The following is an 18,034-nucleotide window of genomic DNA, read 5'->3' as shown; positions in this document are numbered from 1 at the left end:
ATTGGCTGGTTGAAGATCAGTTAAAAGCGAGGGATCAGATGCACAGAGTCGGTATCAGACAGGCTCATCTGCCCATTGACGATTTTCAGCATAATGGCTTTCCTCCGCAACATATCCTTGGTCGCATTGGCTTTTTGTGTTGGTCTCGCGATGGGCCACGGAAAGGTCACTGTACCCTCCCCTAGGTCCTTTGGGAGCGCCACCGAGGCAGCTTGCGGTTCCGCCGTCCTCAACGAGCTGACCGCCGGTACGATCCCCATCCTAACTATCCCGCCAAAATCAATTCCTGACTCTAGGTTTTGGTAGATTTGACTGGACCAATCGAGAACTCAGTGAAGGTAGAAGATGCTGACTTCAACGCTACTGCCTGCCCGTTATTCTTCTGCAGAGGTGCTGCGGTAAGAACACTCGACTCGACCTTGAGTCTGTGCGAGCGTTTCTTACCTTTGGTTCTATCTTCACTATGACAGATCGAAGACAACCTGGACAACATCCAACAGTTCTCCCCAGGCGAAATCGTTAACATGCAGGTTGATATAGTCGTTCGCCACACTGGCCTCGCGGTGCGTCTGATTCATCCTCTGGGCTTTCCCGGTCTATATTGATAATGCATCTGCAGAACGTCTCAGTGGTAATCTCCTTTCTCCTTGGCCTGAATTTCGGCTTGCACTGATAACGACATAACGGGCTCCTAGGTCGATCTCGCCAACCAGAATATCATCGGAGACTTCCTCTTTGACTGGCCTGTGTACGCGAATCAGTCGCTCACGGCTGCTCAAGCACCGGCCAATGAGAGTGAGTATTTATTTCACACCCTCTTTGCCCTCAGGACTGAACGACCATTTCGGCACCTATCTCTCCAGCGAACTTCAACGTGACCATACCAGACCTTGGTACGCAGTGTTCGGAGGCTGGTGCTTGCGCTTTGCAATGGTGGTGGCTTGGAGACGGCGACCAGACGTACGAAAGCTGTGTCGATTTTACCCAATAGACGGAAGACGTGAGGAAAGAGCGGGCACTCGGACCGCGGTGCATGTAGCCCTTGTGACAGCTTGGGTGAAAATTCTATGCCTTGATGATTCTTGTAGGTTTGTGATATATATAGTGCTCAGGACAGTTAAACACCTAGAACTGAATCACCTGCGATGCCAAAGTAGTCTTCAGTCGTCGAGCGGTGTTATAAATACAAGAATATCGTGGTAAAACGTCATCACCACGGGACGATGGGGAGCAAGTAAAGCAGATCGGCGCTGATATCTACATACCATCACTATGCTATAGAAACTTGTTCCTTTTCGCTGACATCCTGCATACCACTCGCACCATAAATGATGCTACTTGTATCCTTCCTCTCGCTGGAAACCTCACCTCCACCGGAGCCATTCCGATTCCCATGCTCGAGATCAACGTGAGCAATCTGCGAAACACCTCCTTCAGAAGTGAAAGCAGTCCCACGCCGAACGGCTACGAAAGTATCCAATCCTGTACTATCTCCATGGGCAAAATCGGTGTCGAAGTGTGTCTTCCCGAAATTGGCGAGTACGATGAGGATTGGTTGGATAGATACCCTGTTCCGAGCATATGCGAAGTAGGACTGATTCAATTAATAACAACAAACAAGTGGACGCTGGGTGGTGTCTGACCGCAATTTGAGGCATGACGCCAGTGAGAATAATGTTACCTGTGCTCGTTAAGTTCGAGAACATCAGGAACATCACCTATGAACGGCCCACAATTCGAAGTAAGCCGCGCATGACCAGTCAAGTTGAATACCGGCTACTGACCCAGATGAAACAGTATAATGCACCAGATTCGACGAGAAGAGCCATCAATCGCTCCACTTGCGTCTTCCTGTTCCCGGTCCCCAGAAAAGCCCTGACAGACCGTCGATACCTCCTGAAAACATCATGTCGGGATGGTTCGATCAATCGCACGATCGCTATACCAGGAGTCTGAGCGCACCAAGCCTTGTAAGCAACCAACGAGGTAGCCCACATATTCGTCGCAAGCGTTAAACCCCAAAGGACCATATCGCTCACACTGACGCGGTATAATTTTCGAGCTTGGTCAGGATAGGAAGTATAAAAAGCAAGGGCTTCGAGGTCGAATGTTAGGGCCACGGCTGTTGTGGCTGTCGTAGCAAGTAAGAAAGATTGTGTGAGACAATGTCGTATGCATCAACCTGCCAGAGGTATGCACTGACCGATGGTGCCTAAGAATAGGACAAAGGGTACTATCAGAATTCTCCATCTTCTTCCCCACAGCAGCCAGCATCGCCAGACTACGACCGCATCAGAAAATATATACTGCCAGGATAGGCAGGTATTATGTAGATATAGCAGAATATCAGAAATAGGAGCACACATCATGAGGACGGGAAGAGGAATCCTTACATTGACGACGGGCAGACCCGTCAAAGACTGTTCAAGAAGGGAGAAAGCCCAGGTGCCCTGCTCATACTCCGTACCATAGAAGGCCAAACTAGTACCAAGATGACCCGCACACATGACATACATGGTGATCGTGATCGCAGCCTTGACGAGGTTTCCACGCTTAGAGATGCCTGAAGCCCTTTGAGATCGCACGATAATCCCAACTCAGGTTGTAATCAGGTTCCTTAGGCCTAAAAGGGAAAGCCTGAAGGTAGAGAGTGGGCAGTATGTCACAGACTTACAAGATGGTGTACGTGGAAAACAGAATCAGGATAGAAAACGCGCCTGCGGACATAATAATATCAAGAGAGTTTCGCCAGGGTCTACATTATGCGCAAACGATTTGAAAATTACTCACCAAAGAAGAAAGACGCCAGGAGAAATGCACCAACGTATAGGTCTAGCATGCTGGGGACGGATGAGACGAGTGGACAGAGAGGCTCAAGTCGTTCGTATGCCAGTATTAGGAGAGTATATATAGGAGGGAGCTAAAAGAAGGACGCGTTTCGCGAAGCTCATACTGATATCAGTGGTTTTCTGATGATCACGAAGGTGAGATGATGGGCGCCGGAGTATCATAACATCACAAAGCACCGAGGACTGTGTCTTTTTTTGTATACTGGCCGGATCTTGCCTTGACTCCTGCGGCTAACGTCGTGAGTGGAGGCTAAATCGCCATCGTAAGAGAAGTCGATGTAAAGACAAGTCTTCCCGGACACGATGTTCGGTAATGTTACAATACAGTGGCGCATGTCTCCGGAGGAAGTCCTAGTATTAGGGAGGATAATAGTCCGGGCTGAGAAAAAGTCCTAAAATAGCGGGAATGCGAATCACTAATACAGCGAATTCGCGAAGTATGGTGGAGATTCAGGACGCGGTCTGCCCCTGATAACGAAGGTCAACCGTCAGATCTACGACATACGTCAGGAAAAATATTAGAAGTAGGACGCACCGGTGCCTTCGTGACGCGAATAACATCCTGCATTGTCACCAGACCCGCATCGAGCCCCTTCTGATATTTCTCTTCGAAATCAAGTACGCGCTTCACAGCCGGATTAAGCTGGTCGGATAGCTGCGAAAACTCCCAGACCTCCTTCGCCTGCGGCACAGCCAACCTGACACGCTTCGCCAAAGGCATGAATTCCTCCAGCTTCGTGCCACAGTGCCACAATGACTGGATCGCGGTGACGAGAAAGTCTATACACCAGGTCAATCATTATATCTTTTGAATATAGAGGCATGCGCAAATACACACGAATATGTTTCTCGTCGTCAACTGGATAACGTCCAGCAGCGTCTATATACCACTCTGACGCTTTCCTGAAGTCGGGAGCGGCCACCTCGGGCTTGTTGACGTTCTCCATGGCTTTTCTAAAGTGCACGAAGCCTAGAATACTGAAGTGGACCGCAATTAAACCAGGACACAGAAGATCCCCAAGCCGAAAGACGTACGAATGAGCTTCCGCCAGTGGATACACCCAGAATGAGGATACAAATCCAGGGTCAAGGCCATCGGCGTTCTGTATAGGATTCGCCTGGATCTCTCCCATGTGGTCCCTCGCCATCACGTAGAGGTCGTTGACATCATACTCCGAGTTTGGACCAGGGTTGTCCACGCAAGCCTGTTCAAACAAAAGACGTAAATATTCTGAATCACGCAGTGTCAAGGGTAAACGAACCTCGACAAGGGCCGATAAGAAAAGACGTCGGACTCCACGAATGAAGGTGACATCGAAGACCGAACCACGTTCCTCGCGCGGGACCTCAGGCCACACCGTCCGACCCCATTGCAAGATGTCTAACGCTTGACTGTAGAACTCCAGCGCTGCTCTCGAGGTATTATAACCGCCACTCGCTAGAAAGCCGGCGATTACCCAAGCACTGTTGCCAGAGAGAGTAAGGCCATATCCCTGACTTGAATGATGGTAGATTAAACGCACCGAATGGTTGTGTTGAGTGCATCTCTCAAGTTCTGCCAGCCTTGCTCTTCCAGACGTCTCGGAGCTTCCCGTCGCACAATATCGGCTCCACCTTCTGCCCATGCATCGAACTTCGTGGTCTCAAAAATGACTGAGACGCGAGGTTAGACGGAGGGGTTTTACGAGTGAAAGAAGCTATACGCACCCTGCTCGTCGTATTTTTTGAGGAATTCCCTGTCGGACAGGTGGAAAATGCGAGGTTCGCGGAGTAGCGCATTGGATAAGTGCGTCAATGCCTGCCATGCTGTATCAGTTATGCGGTCCTCATAGAGCTAAATGGTGTAACTTACTGTAGTTTCTCCTTCCCACGTAGGTTCATTCGACGTCTCGATTCGCTTTGTTGAATTGATGACTCTGATAGCTTCCGACCATTCCTGCGCAGAAACGTAAGCGGGGTCCTATGAACGCCTAGATAGTAGGGCTTATGCACCCTGTATGCACCCATGATGACCCATGCCTGCACAAGTAAAATGTCAGTATATATGAGACTGAGCGTGCAGGCGCCAGTGAAAGACTAACACTGCTCGACATCCCGTTGTCTTTATCCGCCAAAAGACGATCCTTTATGGCCAATGCTTTGTCCCAAGGCAGTTTCTTCCCATCGATGGCTTCGTCAGGGAAACTCTGCCAATTTCTGGCATGTTGTTTGGCCGCCTGTTCTTCTAGAGCGAATTTTAGTCCCGCCTCGCATTGCTGCTTCAAACTCTTCTCTGATGGATACATGGCTTCATCAGGAGGAAGGGAGCCAAGAGCGTTTTGCCATGCCTCTATACTCGCTTGGTACTGCATCATTGCCTATGGGGTTGTTGAGAGTCAATGCTTGTGTCAGGCAGTGGAATTGGGTCACATACATTCTGGGCGGTACCCAGACGAGCCCAAGCTTTGCAAAAATGGGGGTTAATCTCCAAGGCCTGAAGATTGATGAGGGTCATATAAGATACAGGATGCGGCGAGTAAATAGGGGCTGACCTTTCTAGCATCCGATGATGCGTCAATATATCTACGGAGAAGGTTTAAGTTAGCGAGGCCCACACGCACAAGGTCCAGATGGGGGAATGCAGCTCACTTCTTCAACTTGAGATTACTCTGGGATCTGTTGGCGTACAGAAGAGCGTTTTCCGGATCAAGTTCTATAGCTCGAGAATAAGCCTCATTCGCAGCCTCATATTGCCCGCTGAGCTGAAGTTTGTTCCCTTCGAGCTTCAACTCTTCCGCCGCCGCTTTTGGGTTTGCTACAGATGAGGATCGAGAAGAGTCCATATCGCTTTGAGAGGTGGGAGAGAGAAAAGTTGGGGAGCATCGTCGTCATTTCACGACCCCTTTATAGACGAAACAGCCGCAAGTCATGTGTCGGCCTGTGGAAGCGCTTGGACAGAGCAATTGAGACATTGGACTCGGTCACGAACCCATGATGGGATAATGCGTTTGCACATTCCGATGTGACCTGCTTCCGATTATGGGCCAAAAGACTCGTCGGGAAGATAGATGCGAGGGCTAATTGCTACAAGTAAGAGTTACATGGATAGAGCACGAGCGGGTATAACAGCCGAATTTCACTATTGCTTAGGGGCGTTATGGAACTGGCGGAGAAGGGTATCAGGCTGAATAATTTGGCTAGCAGATGAAAGGCGAGGCTCACAATGTCTCGTAACTGGGATTGTGCTTCATTGAATTGTTTCTCCAGATATTTGGTCTGTGGCCCGGCACTTGTCAGAGGCGTGTCCTTCATATTCACCAAAGAGAACACACCTTCTTGTTCAAGCTGGTGATGTCGTCTGTGAACCCTTTCTCCTGATCCTTAAGATCCTTCTCCATCGTTGCTCGAGGGACCATCATGAACCTGCATGTCAGATTGTTAACGAAGAAACGTCCACAATGGAAGGGACGGGCGCACATCTTTCCGACCCCTCTATACAAGTTAACGTCGCCCTCTATTGAAGTGATCTCCTCAATCGTGAGCTGTAGGACCCTTCGTTCACGTTCCTTATTCAGGGTCTGCTGTCGTGTGATATTGAGAGCGCGTTGAGAATTAACAGCGGTCTGCTGGATCTGCTGAAGGATCTGAGATAGAAACAAGTTGGTCAAGCAAAATTATTCAATACTGTGTAGCAAAGTAGCTACCTTGCGTAGAGTATCGTCGGAGAGAGAAGCCATGTTGTATACCCCGCAGTCGTTGGCGAAGGTGAGTTGAGTGAGGTTGGGTGCTGTTGGGTGTGGCGGAGAACGTGAGAATTTGAAATCGCACACTTGGACGCGTCTCGCTCGCGAAGTCGCTCTTCGTCCTCTCCCTCACGGTCTACCTCTTTCTACGGCCGAACTTCTTCGTGTTCTGCTCTGCTTTGTTCATTGTTGAGCTTGCTGACTCTTCCTCTGGACGCCAAATTTTCTGTTTACTCTTTTCACACTTTGTTCGCTGCTCTTTCCAAATGGCTTCATTCGAGGATTACGATGAGTTTGGGAACTATATCGGTGCAGACTTGGACTCTGATGACGAGGAAGAGGAGGTTCAACAAACACCTTTCCAATCGGCTTCGGCACCACAGCCTCTTGCTGGATTTGACGACCCTATGGACGAAGAGCCGTCTGGAGCATTGATGGAAGTTGACGGTGCGCATGGGCTGCTTTTGGTTCATTTCTTCTTCTCATATGGGGTTATCTTCAGAGCCAATTCACAACGCGGTCGTGCTACATGAGGACAAGCAATACTATCCGTCGGCACAAGACACGTATGGCGCAGATGTTGAAACAATGGTTCAGGAAGAAGATGCTCAGCCATTAACTGAACCTATCATCGCGCCGATAAAGAGTCGAAAATGGACCGTAGAGGAGAAGGACATGCCAGAAACTCGCTTTGATAAAGGGTATGTAGTACCTTTTGTTTCAGGGAGAATGACCGTACAAGAAACTTACTGTGGCGCAGGTTCCTTCTGAATTTGATGGCCTACCCTGAGATGACCCGGAATGTGGCGGTTGTTGGACACTTACACCACGGCAAGACAGCTCTCCTGGACATGCTAGTCTTCGAGACGCATAAACTTGTATGGGACTCAGACAAGCCGGTGCGTATTGATGAGTTCGTAGAACTATCGTAACACTCATGTGATGAATTACAGACCCGTTATACGGACACCCACATTCTGTCGCGAGAGCGCGAAATATCCATAAAGTCATCCCCCATGTCCCTTGTGCTTCAAACTACCGGTGGCAAGTCCCACCTCGTTCATCTTATCGACACTCCCGGACACGTAAACTTCGTCGACGAAGTGGCCTCGGCAATGCGTCTCGCAGACGGTATCATCCTCGTAGTAGATGTCGTTGAAGGGGTCAGGCTGTTTTTGTTGGTCTCTATTACTATGACTGACAAGAATACTTTTTTCAGATGATGGTAAATACAGAGGCAATTATCCGACATGCATTGCAGGAGAACATCAAAATCACACTAGTGGTGAACAAAATAGATCGACTGATTCTTGAGCTTCGCATCAAACCTGCCGACGCGTACTATAAGATTAAGCATACTATCGAGGAAGTGAACACCTTCATCAGGTATGGCTATTCCTTCTTTCCCGGGGTTTATACTGACTTTTGCTACCTTTCCGCAGTGGCATTGACCCAGATCCAGAACTCCGTCTGAGCCCAGAGAACGGCAATGTCGCGTTTGCCAGCACTGACATGGGCTGGTGCTTTACTCTCTATTCTTTTGCCCAGATGTACGCCGAGACTTACGGTAAGTCGTAGCTTTGTTCTTTTATGATGCTTATTCTGAAGTAAAAGCTAGGACCACTTGACGTGAAATCTTTCGCTGACCGTATCTGGGGCGACATATACTTCAACACGGAAACGCGCAAGTTTACGCGGAAGGCTTCCGACCCCGAATCCAGGCGCACCTTCGTGGAATTCGTCCTAGATCCTCTGTACAAGCTGTACAGTCAGGTTTTGAGCGAAGAAACCGATTCATTAAAGGAGACCCTACACGGACTGAACATCCATATCAAGCCCATCATGTACAAGATGGACGTTCGGCCGCTACTGAAGGCGGTACTGGATCAATTCTTTGGGCCTTCGACCGGTTTGGTAGACATGATTGTGGAACACATCCCCAATCCCATCCAGGGTGGCGAAACGAAGGTGATGACAAAAATTCCCTGTGGCGGACTTGTGACTAATTTCTTTGGGCGCAGGTCGAAAGAACGTATACTGGGCCACAAAGCTCAGATCTCGTAACTTCCATGAAAAATTGCGACCCCAACGGCCCAGTTATGGTTCATGTCACGAAGCTGTACCACACGACCGACGCCCAGTCGTTCAGGGCATATGGACGCGTTTTCAGCGGTACACTCAAGAAGGGCATGGAGATCAAGGTTCTCGGAGAAGGATATTCGCCTGAGGATGAGGAAGATATGATGAAGGTCGAAGTCGAGGATATCTGGCTCGGCGAGTCACGGTCAGCTTTCCTCGTCCCCTAGTATGGATGTGCTATATATTGATTGCTTAACTGCTACAGATACTTCATCCCCGTCGACGAAGCTCCAGCAGGAAACTTGGTTCTATTGGGTGGCATCGACGCCTCTATCATGAAGACCGCCACTCTCGCCTCAGCTGATATCGAGGAGGACCTCTATATTTTCCGCCCTATCAAGCATATGACTCAATCCGTTCTCAAGGTTGCGATTGAACCGATCCAGCCCTCAGAACTGCCGAAGATGTTGTCTGGTCTGCGGAGCATCAACAAATCTTACCCGCTGGTGTCGACGAAAGTAGAGGAGAGTGGCGAGCATGTCGTGATTGGCACTGGGGAACTTTTCCTCGACTGTGTTATGCACGATCTGAGGAGATTGTTCTCTGAGATCGAAATCAAGATATCGGATCCAGTAACGAAGTTCAGTGAGACGGTACTCGAGACGAGCGCGTTGAAGTGCTATGCCGACACGCCGAACAAGAAGTCAGTGCAATTTTCTTTTGCACCGATTGCACAGACTGATCGTGCTGCCTATAGGAACCGTCTGACAATGATTGCCGAACCACTTGAGCGCGGTATTGCTGAAGACATCGAGACTGGCAGGGTCAACATGCGCATGTCAGCTAAGGAGAGGGGCAAGTTCTTCGAGGAGAAGTATCAGTGGGATCTCCTTGCTTCGAGGTCAATATGGGCATTTGGACCGGACGAGGGTGGGCCGAATGCCCTTCTTGATGACACGCTGCCCTCACAGGTTCGTCTTCCTTTTATTGATTTTATTCGACGGCGGCGTTTAACGCTTGACTTCACAGATCGACAAGAAGTTGCTCGGGTCCGTGAAGGAGCACATCAAACAAGGCTTCCAGTGGGGTGCACGAGAAGGTCCCTTGTGTGATGAACGTGAGTGCCTTTAAATCGCTGGTTTGACTTATCTCAAAATAGCGGCGCGGAACAGCTATGCGAAACGTGAAATTCCGGATATTGGACGCTAGCTTAGCACAGGAGCCCATATTCCGTGGAGGTGGTCAGATAGTCCCGACCGCAAGACGAGTCTGCTACTCTTCCTTCCTGATGGTGAGACAAACATTGTACAATAATTTTTCGTTTGATTGACGGTCGATCTCTCGTTATTAGGCGACACCAAGGTTGATGGAACCAATCTACTACGTCGAGGTTCAGGCCCCTGCGGATTGTATATCTGCTGTTTACACCGTACTCGCACGGCGACGTGGGCACGTCACACAGGATATTCCCAAAGCCGGCTCACCACTGTACACCGTCAAGGCGCTTATTCCTGTAATCGACGCCAACGGATTCGAGACCGACTTGCGGACAGCAACGCAAGGGCAAGCGTTCTGCCTCCAGGTCTTCGACCATTGGTCAATTGTGCCCGGTGAGTAATATACCGCGCGGGTCGTCGAGTCCGGCGTCCCTCGGGTTCTCATCGAAATTGCTGACGTGGCAAATAGGTGACCCAACCGACACGAGCATCAAGCTTCGTCCTCTGGAACCTGCGTCCGGTCAGGCCTTGGCGCGTGACCTGGTGCTGAAAACCCGCCGAAGAAAGGGTCTCGGAGACCAGATCGCGGTGTCAAAATATCTGGACGACGAGTTTGTGGTAAGTCCTACTCTGTCTCCTGCAAACAGCATGAATAGGGGCACTAACGCACGACGCGACAGTTGGCTCTCTCGGCGTCAGGACATTCGGATCTGCTGGGTTAGGATGTGTTTTAGTTTCTTCTGTATTTACTGTAGCGAGTAGTCAAATATTGAGCCCGTGCCTCAGCATGGCTGCTTTTTCTCCGGGGAAACCGACGGACTGCGAAAAGTTGGCGGAGGGCTGCGAGGAAAGACTCTGGAATGTTCAACGTGTCTATGGTCGTGGGAAAGGTGATACGTGGCAATTGCGGCGGGCCCATTTAGAGAGGGAGAGCGCCTCCGCCCCGAGTTCTCACCACATCTCATCTTTCTTACCTTTCGTTTCCTCCTTGCCTATCCACACGCCCCGTCTTGGTCCTTCGTATCATCATGCGAAGTGTAGCCGTACACGCCCTTCTCGCCGTCGCCGTCGCATCGTCTGCGTCGGCGGCCACATTTGAGGTATGTGGCCTGCGTCGCGTCACGACCTCTTACCTGGACATGACTCTGACGTGTCCGTTCAAAGCCTACGGAAATCAAAGCACCTTTCCTCGAACAGTTTACTGAAGGTTGGGACAGTCGCTGGACACCATCAGAAGCGACGAAGAAGACGCCCGTCGGTGGTGAGACCTTCAGCTACGTCGGCAAATGGTCCGTTGAGGAACCATCGACTCCCCTCATCGAGGGCGACCTTGGTCTCGTGGCCAAGGACAAGGCCGCCCACCACGCTATCTCTGCACCTTTTGAAACCCCCGTCGACTTCTCGGAACAGCCCCTCGTCGTGCAGTACGAGGTTAAGTACCAGAAGGGCGGGAACTGCGGTGGTGGATATGTTAAGTTGCTCGAGGATGGTTTCCAGACTGAAGGAAAGGAGTTCTCGGATAAGACACCATGGGTTGTCATGTTCGGTCCTGACCTTACTTGCCCTGGTACCAAGGTATGTCTCCGGAAATGCACTGCGGTCACACGTGGAAGGTAAACTGAATTTATGTCTCCTTTGCGGCCAGGTTCACTTCATCTTCCGTCACAAGAACCCAATCACCGGTGAATTTGAGGAGAAGCACCTAAAGGTCCCTCCCAAGCCTTCCTTCGGCAAGGACACCAACCTCTTCACTCTCATTGTTCAGTAAGTCAATTGCCTCTTGTCGTCCGATGTTGCATCATCTGACTTATAATTCCGACAGCCCCAATTCCACCTACGACGTTTTGTTCAACGGCAAGTCTCACAGCACCGGCAGCCTTCTCGAGGACTTCTCTCCCGCTGTTAACCCTGAGGCCGAGATTGACGACCCCGAGGACTTCAAGCCTGATGACTGGGTTGACGCCAAGAAGATCGCTGACCCCGAGGCCACTAAGGTTTGTCTCGGCGATATTTATTATATTAGCCAGAAATACTGACTAGTTTTCTCTCAGCCCGAGGACTGGGATGAAGACGCTCCTTACGAGATTCCGGACGAGGAGGCTGAGAAGCCCGAGGGCTGGTTGGACGATGAGCCCGAGACCATCCCTGACCCTGGTATGTTTTCCACATATATGAATTACAGTCCCGTAGCTGACCATGCTATTGGCTGATTTACCAGATGCCGAGAAGCCTGAGGAGTGGGACGATGAAGAGGACGGTGACTGGATCGCCCCCACTGTTCGCAACCCCAAGTGCGAGGAGGCACCTGGCTGTGGCGAGTGGAAGCGGTACGTTTCTCATCGCGGTCTGCCGTTTACGTTGCGGTTCTAACGTTCCACTTTACTCTCCAGCCCCTCGAAACCCAACCCTGAGTACAAGGGCAAGTGGTACGCACCTATGATCGACAACCCCGACTACAAGGGCCCATGGGCTCCTCGTAAGATCCCCAACCCGGACTTCTTCGAGGACTTGGCCCCGGTTAAGAGCCTCAGCAAGATCGTACGTCCACCGCGTCACTCATCATTAGGCTTTCGAAGTAACTGACAATGCGCACAGGGTGGTATTGGTATCGAACTCTGGACCATGACTGAGGACATCCTCTTTGACAACATCTACGTCGGCCACTCTCCCGAGGATGCCAAGGCGCTCGCCGAGGAGACCTACGAGGTCAAGAAGGCTCTTGAGAAGGCCAAGGACATCAAGGAAGAAGAGGAAGAGGAGACCGTCGGTTCCTTCCTCGAGGACCCCGTCGCCTTCATCCGTTCCAAGGTCCTCTCCTTCATCGAGTTGGCTCAGCTTGACCCCATCCTCGCGTTCAAGACTCAGCCCGAGACTGGTGCTGGCCTTGTCGGCGCTGTGTTTACTTTGTTCGCTATGCTCGGTGCTTTGTTCGGTCTCGTTGGCAGTCAACAGAAGCCCATCACCAAGGTCAGCTTCACTGGCACTCCCATTGTCGTAGGATTGTTCGCTGACTTGTATTGTTTCCTTTCGTTGTTTAGGTCTCCAAGAAGACCGATGCGGCTACCCCAGACGACAAGAAGAAGGACGAAAATGCGCCTGTCGCGCCCGCTGGTGGAAAGAAGGAGGACGAGAGCTCGGTGAAGAAGAGGAAGTAAAAAGCCGATTCTGACTCGTTCGTTATATTATATTATACGCGAAGTTTTGGTTTCTTTGGCTCGGAGAGAGGGTCGGACGGCACGGCCTTTGACCGGGGTTGGATTGCGTTGGGCATAGGCATGGGTTGACGTAGGGATCCGTTCACGCAGACGTGTTTTGTGGATTGCATTGCGGTTTCGTATTGGCCATGGAAATGCTTTTCTCTCGATCTCTTGCTTTGGGCGACGGGTCGGAGTGGATAAATATTGGTGGTATAGTTATTCTCGGTCTAACTTCTGGTCTCTCATTATTATATTCTTGAGCCTTAAAGAATCCAACGTTCCTTCGACTATCATTTCTCAATGATCCCCGAAGCAGGGAGGTTTGACGAAAATGCGACTGCGAATGTGAACAGGGCGTTGTGGCGTAAGCGCTCGGGCCACATGACCAAATGACGGTGGTTTCCGCCACCCGAACTGGAAGCACTGAAGCAGCCTCCGATGCTTGTCCTCTCCACCCTCCACGAACTGCTCTCACAAGTGCTGGACCTCCCAGACTTGCACACCGCCGCACTATTAACACCCGAGGGTCATCTCGTGTCGTACGCGGCAGGTCCTGCAAGATCGAAGGATGACGTGCTTGTGCTGGTCGGATTGAGTGGCGAAGTCTGGCAGGAGTCAGGCGAGCTGGGGATTGGGATGGCTGAGAGCGAGGTGTGTACTCATGTTTTACCAGATCTAGGTGCGAATACTGATAGTATGGGTTAGCTTGGAAAGATACTCGTCGTTCCAGTTGAAAGTGAGGAAGACCAGGCTGGCAAGGGACCCGAGGACGCTGAAGACGACCCGCTCATGCTCGTCGCATTGAATGCTGCCTCCACCGTGGAATGGGAGGATCTCAAGGACAAGGTATGGATTATTCATCCTCGGGTTGAAACGGCTGTCTACCTTCAGGATACTCAATCCCTGACGCGTTTCTATTTGTGCCCTGCAGGCGAAGGTCTTGACGAACCACCTCGCGGGCCCCATTGGTAAACTGCGAGCGCCACTAGCGGCTGCAGCTATCGTACCGGCAAGCACTACGGGGAGACGCCCTCGGTGATTACTACTCACTGTGGAGATATGGCCGAGCTTGTGTGTTCTCTACTCACACGGTATGCACTTGGTGGAGATTGTCGTTCTGAATGTATCGTCCCACCCCATGGAGGAACCGCTGTATTTTATATTGTGTATGATACGAGTGCGTGTGTGAAGGAATATGGTAGAAATAGACATGAAGAGACCTTTAGAGATGTATGGTTTCAGATCTCGAGGCGAACACGCCCTGAATCGGCCACGAAATGACGCGGTTCGTGAATTCGTGCTCTCTCGTTCGTCCAACACCGGGCCAAAAATCCTCCCTTTCCTCCCGACACCCACCGCGGTCCCCTGCTCAGCGCCGTTGTCCACATTCCGCTCGCCCCTACGTCTCTGAGGAATATGCGACGATGGTCTACTGCTGCTGCTAGCACAACTCGACTTTCACGATCTTCTGACCTCACCTCGGTCACGCGACGATGCATTCGTCAAAAATATAGCGTTCTTGCAGCGCGTCCTGCACCCGTGGCAGAACAGACAACGTCCATACCACCCTCAGACGCAACTTCGACTGTTCCACCTCTCCGACCAGACCCATATACTCTCCTCACACCGCAGCTGAACCAACTACGAGATAGGCTCTTAAACTTGCTCGGTTCGGCGCACCCCACTCTCACAGATATTGCCAAATATTATTTTCTCCATCCATCGAAACAATTGCGCCCACTTCTCGTCCTCCTCTTCTCGCACGCAACAAACGGTCTCGGACGCGACTGGGAGCTCAAGAAATGGGCAGCAGAGTGCGAAGGCGCGCGAGGACGCGCAGAAGAGCTCGACCAACCGCTCTCACGGCCAGACGTTCTCAACGACTGGAACCCGAACATGCCAGACCATACATCCTCCTTCGACTCTGTCTTCTCCCTCATCCCCCCACGACCACCGCTAGAACCTCCCGTTCCACCGCCACATCCTTCCAACATTCATTCCGCGCCGTCACTCGCTTCACCGTCGTTCCTCCTTCCCACACAACTGCGCCTCGCTCAGATTGTGGAAATGATTCATGTCGCGTCGCTCCTGCATGACGATGTCATCGACAGTTCGGACCTTCGAAGAGGCGTCCCGTCCGCACCCGCTGCTTTCGGAAATAAACTCACCATCCTCGGCGGTGATTTCCTCCTCGGACGCGCTTCCGCCGCGCTTTCGAGACTCGGAGAGAGTGAGGTGACGGAGCTCATTGCTAGTGTCATCGCCAATCTAGTTGAGGGAGAGATTCTGCAGCTGAGCAAGGTTGGGCAGGTGCAGAGCGAGAAGATGGTGGATGCGAGGGTGGGAGGCGGTAAAGAGAGCTGGAACGTTTATTTGAGGAAGACGTATCTGAAGACGGCGAGTTTGATGGCGAAGGGCGCGAGAGCTTCGGTTGTGCTGGGTGGATCGAAGGAGGGCGAGGTGTGGAAGGAAGTGGCCTATGCTTATGGCCGTAATTTGGGTATCGCATTCCAGGTCTGTCCCTGCGCTCCTCCGTAATATTGCTGCTCCCTAACACACGCTGTTACACGTTCTTTGGGACCAGCTCGTTGATGATATACTGGATTATGAGGCTGGTGAGGCCACATTAGGGAAGCCCGGTGGCGCAGATTTGCGTTTAGGTCTTGCCACCGGACCCGCTCTCTACGCTTGGGAAGAGCATCCCGAGATGGGTCCTCTCATCATGCGCAAGTTTGAAAAAGACGGCGACGTTGAACTCGTGAGTGATTTGCATTTTCTTCATATTTTTCTCGCCACTGTTGTTCTGCCTGCTAACAGTTTCTGGTACGTAGGCTCGCGACCTCGTTCGTCGTTCCTCTGGTGTTGAGCGCACTCGAGACCTCGCACGAGCACATGCAGACAAAGCCAAGGAGACAATACAGCTCCTCCCGGACAGCGACGCGAAGATTGCGCTGGAGGTGCTTACTGAGCGGGTCGTCAAACGGACGTGGTGATCACACTTTTCTTGAGACCGCGACGTTATTTAAATAACACGATTTGCTGTCGCTTCGCACCTCTTGGACTAGCTTCCATAGACACTTTGGACTAGTACGCACCTACCCATACTTCATATCATCATATAGTGCTTGTGTTCGCCCATTGCGGCACATTTTCTCCTCTCAGTTGGACATATGGTCTCAATGTGCCTGTGTTGCCGGACTGTGTCGATGTGGCCCGGAAACTTAGTCTCCATACTCGAATGAGACTATTCGTTGGACGCTCTGACCATGACCTGAAGCCGATACACGTCTCCTGCTTGTAGACGAGATTCAACATAACTATTCGAGTCAAGTTCAATCGAGTGCTTGCAGGTCCCGTGCCTCGCGTGACCAATGATTGTTCTTTCAAGTCGCCGCGAATCGGTTCCCACGGCCACGAGGCGGAGAACCAACCAACTTTGCCTCCGCGTCGCGACTCGCGACTTGCGGTAAACTCGCGGAGAACTCGCGGAGAATCATTTTCTTCACGTCCATCTTCTAGAATCTTGCTCGACTTACGGGGAGGATGTCCTCAATCCACGTGCAACGCTCGAGACGCTGGGGATTCAGTCCATTCCACTCGGAGTGGCTTTCGAACGTTGTCGATTACTGCAAAACGACCGAAGGAAAGCAACGGTGGAAAAAGTGGTCAGTCATTTCTTGTTTCTCATATTGTTCGACTCCTAATTTGTCTTGCGGGGTTCCTCTTTGATGTAGGATATTTGATGTGTATGGGCCTAGCGATGGCAAGGGGCGGATCAGACTATGCACCGGCCCTCCTGGGCCCGTCTATGGTTTGTCTGCTGAAGACAAGAAGTGGAATGCCGCTGCGGTGCGTGTTACTATAGATTGATCGATATTTTGTTATATGACGTTCTGACGTTCGAAATCCTTCCGTGCTCTTCACTGGCAGATGGAACTAGGTTCGCAGTTTATTTGCCCTATGTATTGGTCTCTGGCTAACAGAGTGTGCAGGCGTGAACATTTATGCGTTGCAGTTGTATCATCGCTTCGCCGCGCAACTGGAGATTAGAGTACCTGTCAGAACAAAACCAGCTACAAGGTGAAATACTATAGTGGGTGATCGTCGTTGTTAGCCTATGGGCTTATATTATGGCTTCTCCAGATGTAGACGGGGCGAGAGCTCGATTGATTGGTTAGCGGTAAGTCCTACACCCTGCTTCCCTGAGTTATGCCTCCGGCACCCATGATGGACCATGCACTTACGATCTCTAGAAAATAGCGCTCAAGTCGTAAGTCCTCCTAAGCCAACGTCTGCCATCCTCAAAGATGTTTCGACTTGGCTCCGCCAGATTGACAGGCCGGAGACTCCTGGAAGAGCTGCACTCAACGTCCACGACGACCGAAGTCCCCATCCCCGGGGCACCGAGCCCAGCGGACGGCTATGTGGAGACTATCCCGATCGCAACCCCTGGCGAATCTGTCGCAAGGTCTGGACATGCGTACCTTTCCGAGATAGGGGAACAGTCCGGAATGAAGGGGAAGGTTAAGACTCGCAAAGCACCTGCGGCCACGGACACCAAAACGGACCAGGAGGGAGAAGAGCCAGAAGAAGACGACGAGAATAAAGCGTGGACCGACCTTCCTGATATTTTGCCTGGCAAGAAGACGATGAAGGTATGTATCTCTTCTACAGTATACCTTTGGACAGGCATTAAGGTTGTGACGATGACGTTCCAGATATTCCGTACGGTCTTGGAGACCGATAAGGACGGTGGTGAGGCGGAGGAAACTGTGCAGAACTTGAAGAAGGGCTAAGTTCGATGGGAAGACTCTGAGCGCGTACGTTGTCTAGATTTTCCCCTGCTCCCTTTTTATCTCTAACTGACTGAGGTCGATGGGTTGGCACTTTACCAGGCAATGAAAAGGTAAGAGACACCTCAAAGACACTATATACTTCCCCTGTACTGACTGAACGCTCCTGTGGCTCTA

The 18,034-nt window shown here is 51.2% G+C and overlaps 9 protein-coding genes across 9 annotated transcripts; 6 read left to right on the top strand and 3 right to left on the bottom strand.

Moving 5' to 3' along the window:
- Positions 1-150: 150 nt before the first annotated feature.
- STEHIDRAFT_46186 (uncharacterized protein) lies at positions 151-991 on the top strand (the record flags this gene model as incomplete). The annotated part of the gene is made up of 6 exons (XM_007297907.1): positions 151-247; positions 307-398; positions 471-563; positions 620-631; positions 696-795; positions 864-991. The coding sequence occupies 6 exons, from the start codon at positions 151-153 to the stop codon at positions 989-991; spliced, it is 522 nt and encodes a 173-aa protein (XP_007297969.1).
- Positions 992-1,270: 279 nt separating this feature from the next.
- Positions 1,271-2,857, bottom strand: STEHIDRAFT_164673 (uncharacterized protein; the record flags this gene model as incomplete). The annotated part of the gene is made up of 8 exons (XM_007298763.1): positions 2,791-2,857; positions 2,675-2,717; positions 2,394-2,571; positions 2,204-2,306; positions 1,963-2,131; positions 1,785-1,896; positions 1,644-1,718; positions 1,271-1,594 (listed from the first exon to the last, which is right to left on the bottom strand). Exons 1-8 carry the CDS (start codon positions 2,837-2,839, stop codon positions 1,271-1,273), a joined length of 1,053 nt encoding a protein of 350 aa, XP_007298825.1. The 5' UTR covers positions 2,840-2,857.
- Positions 2,858-3,330: 473 nt separating this feature from the next.
- On the bottom strand, positions 3,331-5,671 carry STEHIDRAFT_46883 (uncharacterized protein; the record flags this gene model as incomplete). Its single annotated transcript, XM_007297961.1, has 12 exons — positions 3,331-3,629; positions 3,688-3,827; positions 3,885-4,054; positions 4,112-4,313; positions 4,373-4,502; positions 4,557-4,647; positions 4,702-4,785; positions 4,842-4,868; positions 4,931-5,206; positions 5,263-5,322; positions 5,381-5,411; positions 5,478-5,671. 12 exons carry the CDS (start codon positions 5,669-5,671, stop codon positions 3,331-3,333), a joined length of 1,704 nt encoding a protein of 567 aa, XP_007298023.1.
- Positions 5,672-5,967: 296 nt separating this feature from the next.
- On the bottom strand, positions 5,968-6,565 carry STEHIDRAFT_127206 (Prefoldin; the record flags this gene model as incomplete). Its single annotated transcript, XM_007298762.1, has 5 exons — positions 5,968-5,991; positions 6,051-6,104; positions 6,161-6,251; positions 6,306-6,472; positions 6,533-6,565. The coding sequence occupies 5 exons, from the start codon at positions 6,563-6,565 to the stop codon at positions 5,968-5,970; spliced, it is 369 nt and encodes a 122-aa protein (XP_007298824.1).
- A 140-nt stretch (positions 6,566-6,705) lies between these two features.
- STEHIDRAFT_89333 (P-loop containing nucleoside triphosphate hydrolase protein) lies at positions 6,706-10,670 on the top strand. The gene is made up of 15 exons (XM_007298222.1): positions 6,706-7,018; positions 7,074-7,272; positions 7,332-7,470; positions 7,525-7,734; positions 7,791-7,957; positions 8,014-8,138; positions 8,190-8,539; positions 8,593-8,855; positions 8,916-9,353; positions 9,408-9,621; positions 9,680-9,767; positions 9,823-9,941; positions 10,002-10,260; positions 10,337-10,485; positions 10,548-10,670. The coding sequence occupies exons 1-15, from the start codon at positions 6,838-6,840 to the stop codon at positions 10,587-10,589; spliced, it is 2,943 nt and encodes a 980-aa protein (XP_007298284.1). The 5' UTR covers positions 6,706-6,837; the 3' UTR covers positions 10,590-10,670.
- A 151-nt stretch (positions 10,671-10,821) lies between these two features.
- Positions 10,822-13,353, top strand: STEHIDRAFT_71098 (Calreticulin-domain-containing protein). The gene is made up of 9 exons (XM_007298099.1): positions 10,822-10,967; positions 11,032-11,442; positions 11,513-11,631; positions 11,690-11,861; positions 11,919-12,021; positions 12,086-12,194; positions 12,258-12,405; positions 12,463-12,834; positions 12,906-13,353. Exons 1-9 carry the CDS (start codon positions 10,896-10,898, stop codon positions 13,020-13,022), a joined length of 1,623 nt encoding a protein of 540 aa, XP_007298161.1. The 5' UTR covers positions 10,822-10,895; the 3' UTR covers positions 13,023-13,353.
- A 149-nt stretch (positions 13,354-13,502) lies between these two features.
- Positions 13,503-14,280, top strand: STEHIDRAFT_71093 (uncharacterized protein; the record flags this gene model as incomplete). The annotated part of the gene is made up of 3 exons (XM_007298098.1): positions 13,503-13,715; positions 13,770-13,910; positions 13,996-14,280. The coding sequence occupies 3 exons, from the start codon at positions 13,503-13,505 to the stop codon at positions 14,101-14,103; spliced, it is 462 nt and encodes a 153-aa protein (XP_007298160.1). The 3' UTR covers positions 14,104-14,280.
- Positions 14,281-14,411: 131 nt separating this feature from the next.
- STEHIDRAFT_71092 (terpenoid synthase) lies at positions 14,412-16,310 on the top strand. Its single transcript, XM_007298097.1, has 3 exons — positions 14,412-15,578; positions 15,649-15,822; positions 15,896-16,310. The coding sequence occupies exons 1-3, from the start codon at positions 14,481-14,483 to the stop codon at positions 16,055-16,057; spliced, it is 1,434 nt and encodes a 477-aa protein (XP_007298159.1). The 5' UTR covers positions 14,412-14,480; the 3' UTR covers positions 16,058-16,310.
- Positions 16,311-17,371: 1,061 nt separating this feature from the next.
- On the top strand, positions 17,372-17,860 carry STEHIDRAFT_151705 (uncharacterized protein; the record flags this gene model as incomplete). Its single annotated transcript, XM_007298761.1, has 2 exons — positions 17,372-17,719; positions 17,783-17,860. The coding sequence occupies 2 exons, from the start codon at positions 17,372-17,374 to the stop codon at positions 17,858-17,860; spliced, it is 426 nt and encodes a 141-aa protein (XP_007298823.1).
- Positions 17,861-18,034: the final 174 nt, after the last annotated feature.

This window comes from Stereum hirsutum (genome assembly GCF_000264905.1).
Source record: "Stereum hirsutum FP-91666 SS1 unplaced genomic scaffold STEHIscaffold_1, whole genome shotgun sequence".
Taxonomy (NCBI): domain Eukaryota; kingdom Fungi; phylum Basidiomycota; class Agaricomycetes; order Russulales; family Stereaceae; genus Stereum; species Stereum hirsutum.
This window is presented reverse-complemented; position numbering and strand designations above follow the sequence as displayed.

Bases quoted from the DNA above. Each gene is read 5' to 3' on its own strand.
- STEHIDRAFT_89333 (XM_007298222.1), top strand. From the start codon at position 6,838: ATGGCTTCATTCGAGGATTACGATGAGTTTGGGAACTATATCGGTGCA. The intron at 8,139-8,189 runs GTAAGTCGTAGC...AGTAAAAGCTAG, and splicing joins GATGTACGCCGAGACTTACG to GACCACTTGACGTGAAATCT. The intron at 10,486-10,547 runs GTAAGTCCTACT...ACGACGCGACAG, and splicing joins ATCTGGACGACGAGTTTGTG to TTGGCTCTCTCGGCGTCAGG.
- STEHIDRAFT_71098 (XM_007298099.1), top strand. From the start codon at position 10,896: ATGCGAAGTGTAGCCGTACACGCCCTTCTCGCCGTCGCCGTCGCATCG. The intron at 11,632-11,689 runs GTAAGTCAATTG...TAATTCCGACAG, and splicing joins CTCTTCACTCTCATTGTTCA to CCCCAATTCCACCTACGACG. The intron at 12,022-12,085 runs GTATGTTTTCCA...CTGATTTACCAG, and splicing joins CGAGACCATCCCTGACCCTG to ATGCCGAGAAGCCTGAGGAG.
- STEHIDRAFT_71092 (XM_007298097.1), top strand. From the start codon at position 14,481: ATGCGACGATGGTCTACTGCTGCTGCTAGCACAACTCGACTTTCACGA. The intron at 15,579-15,648 runs GTCTGTCCCTGC...CTTTGGGACCAG, and splicing joins ATTTGGGTATCGCATTCCAG to CTCGTTGATGATATACTGGA. The intron at 15,823-15,895 runs GTGAGTGATTTG...TCTGGTACGTAG, and splicing joins AAGACGGCGACGTTGAACTC to GCTCGCGACCTCGTTCGTCG.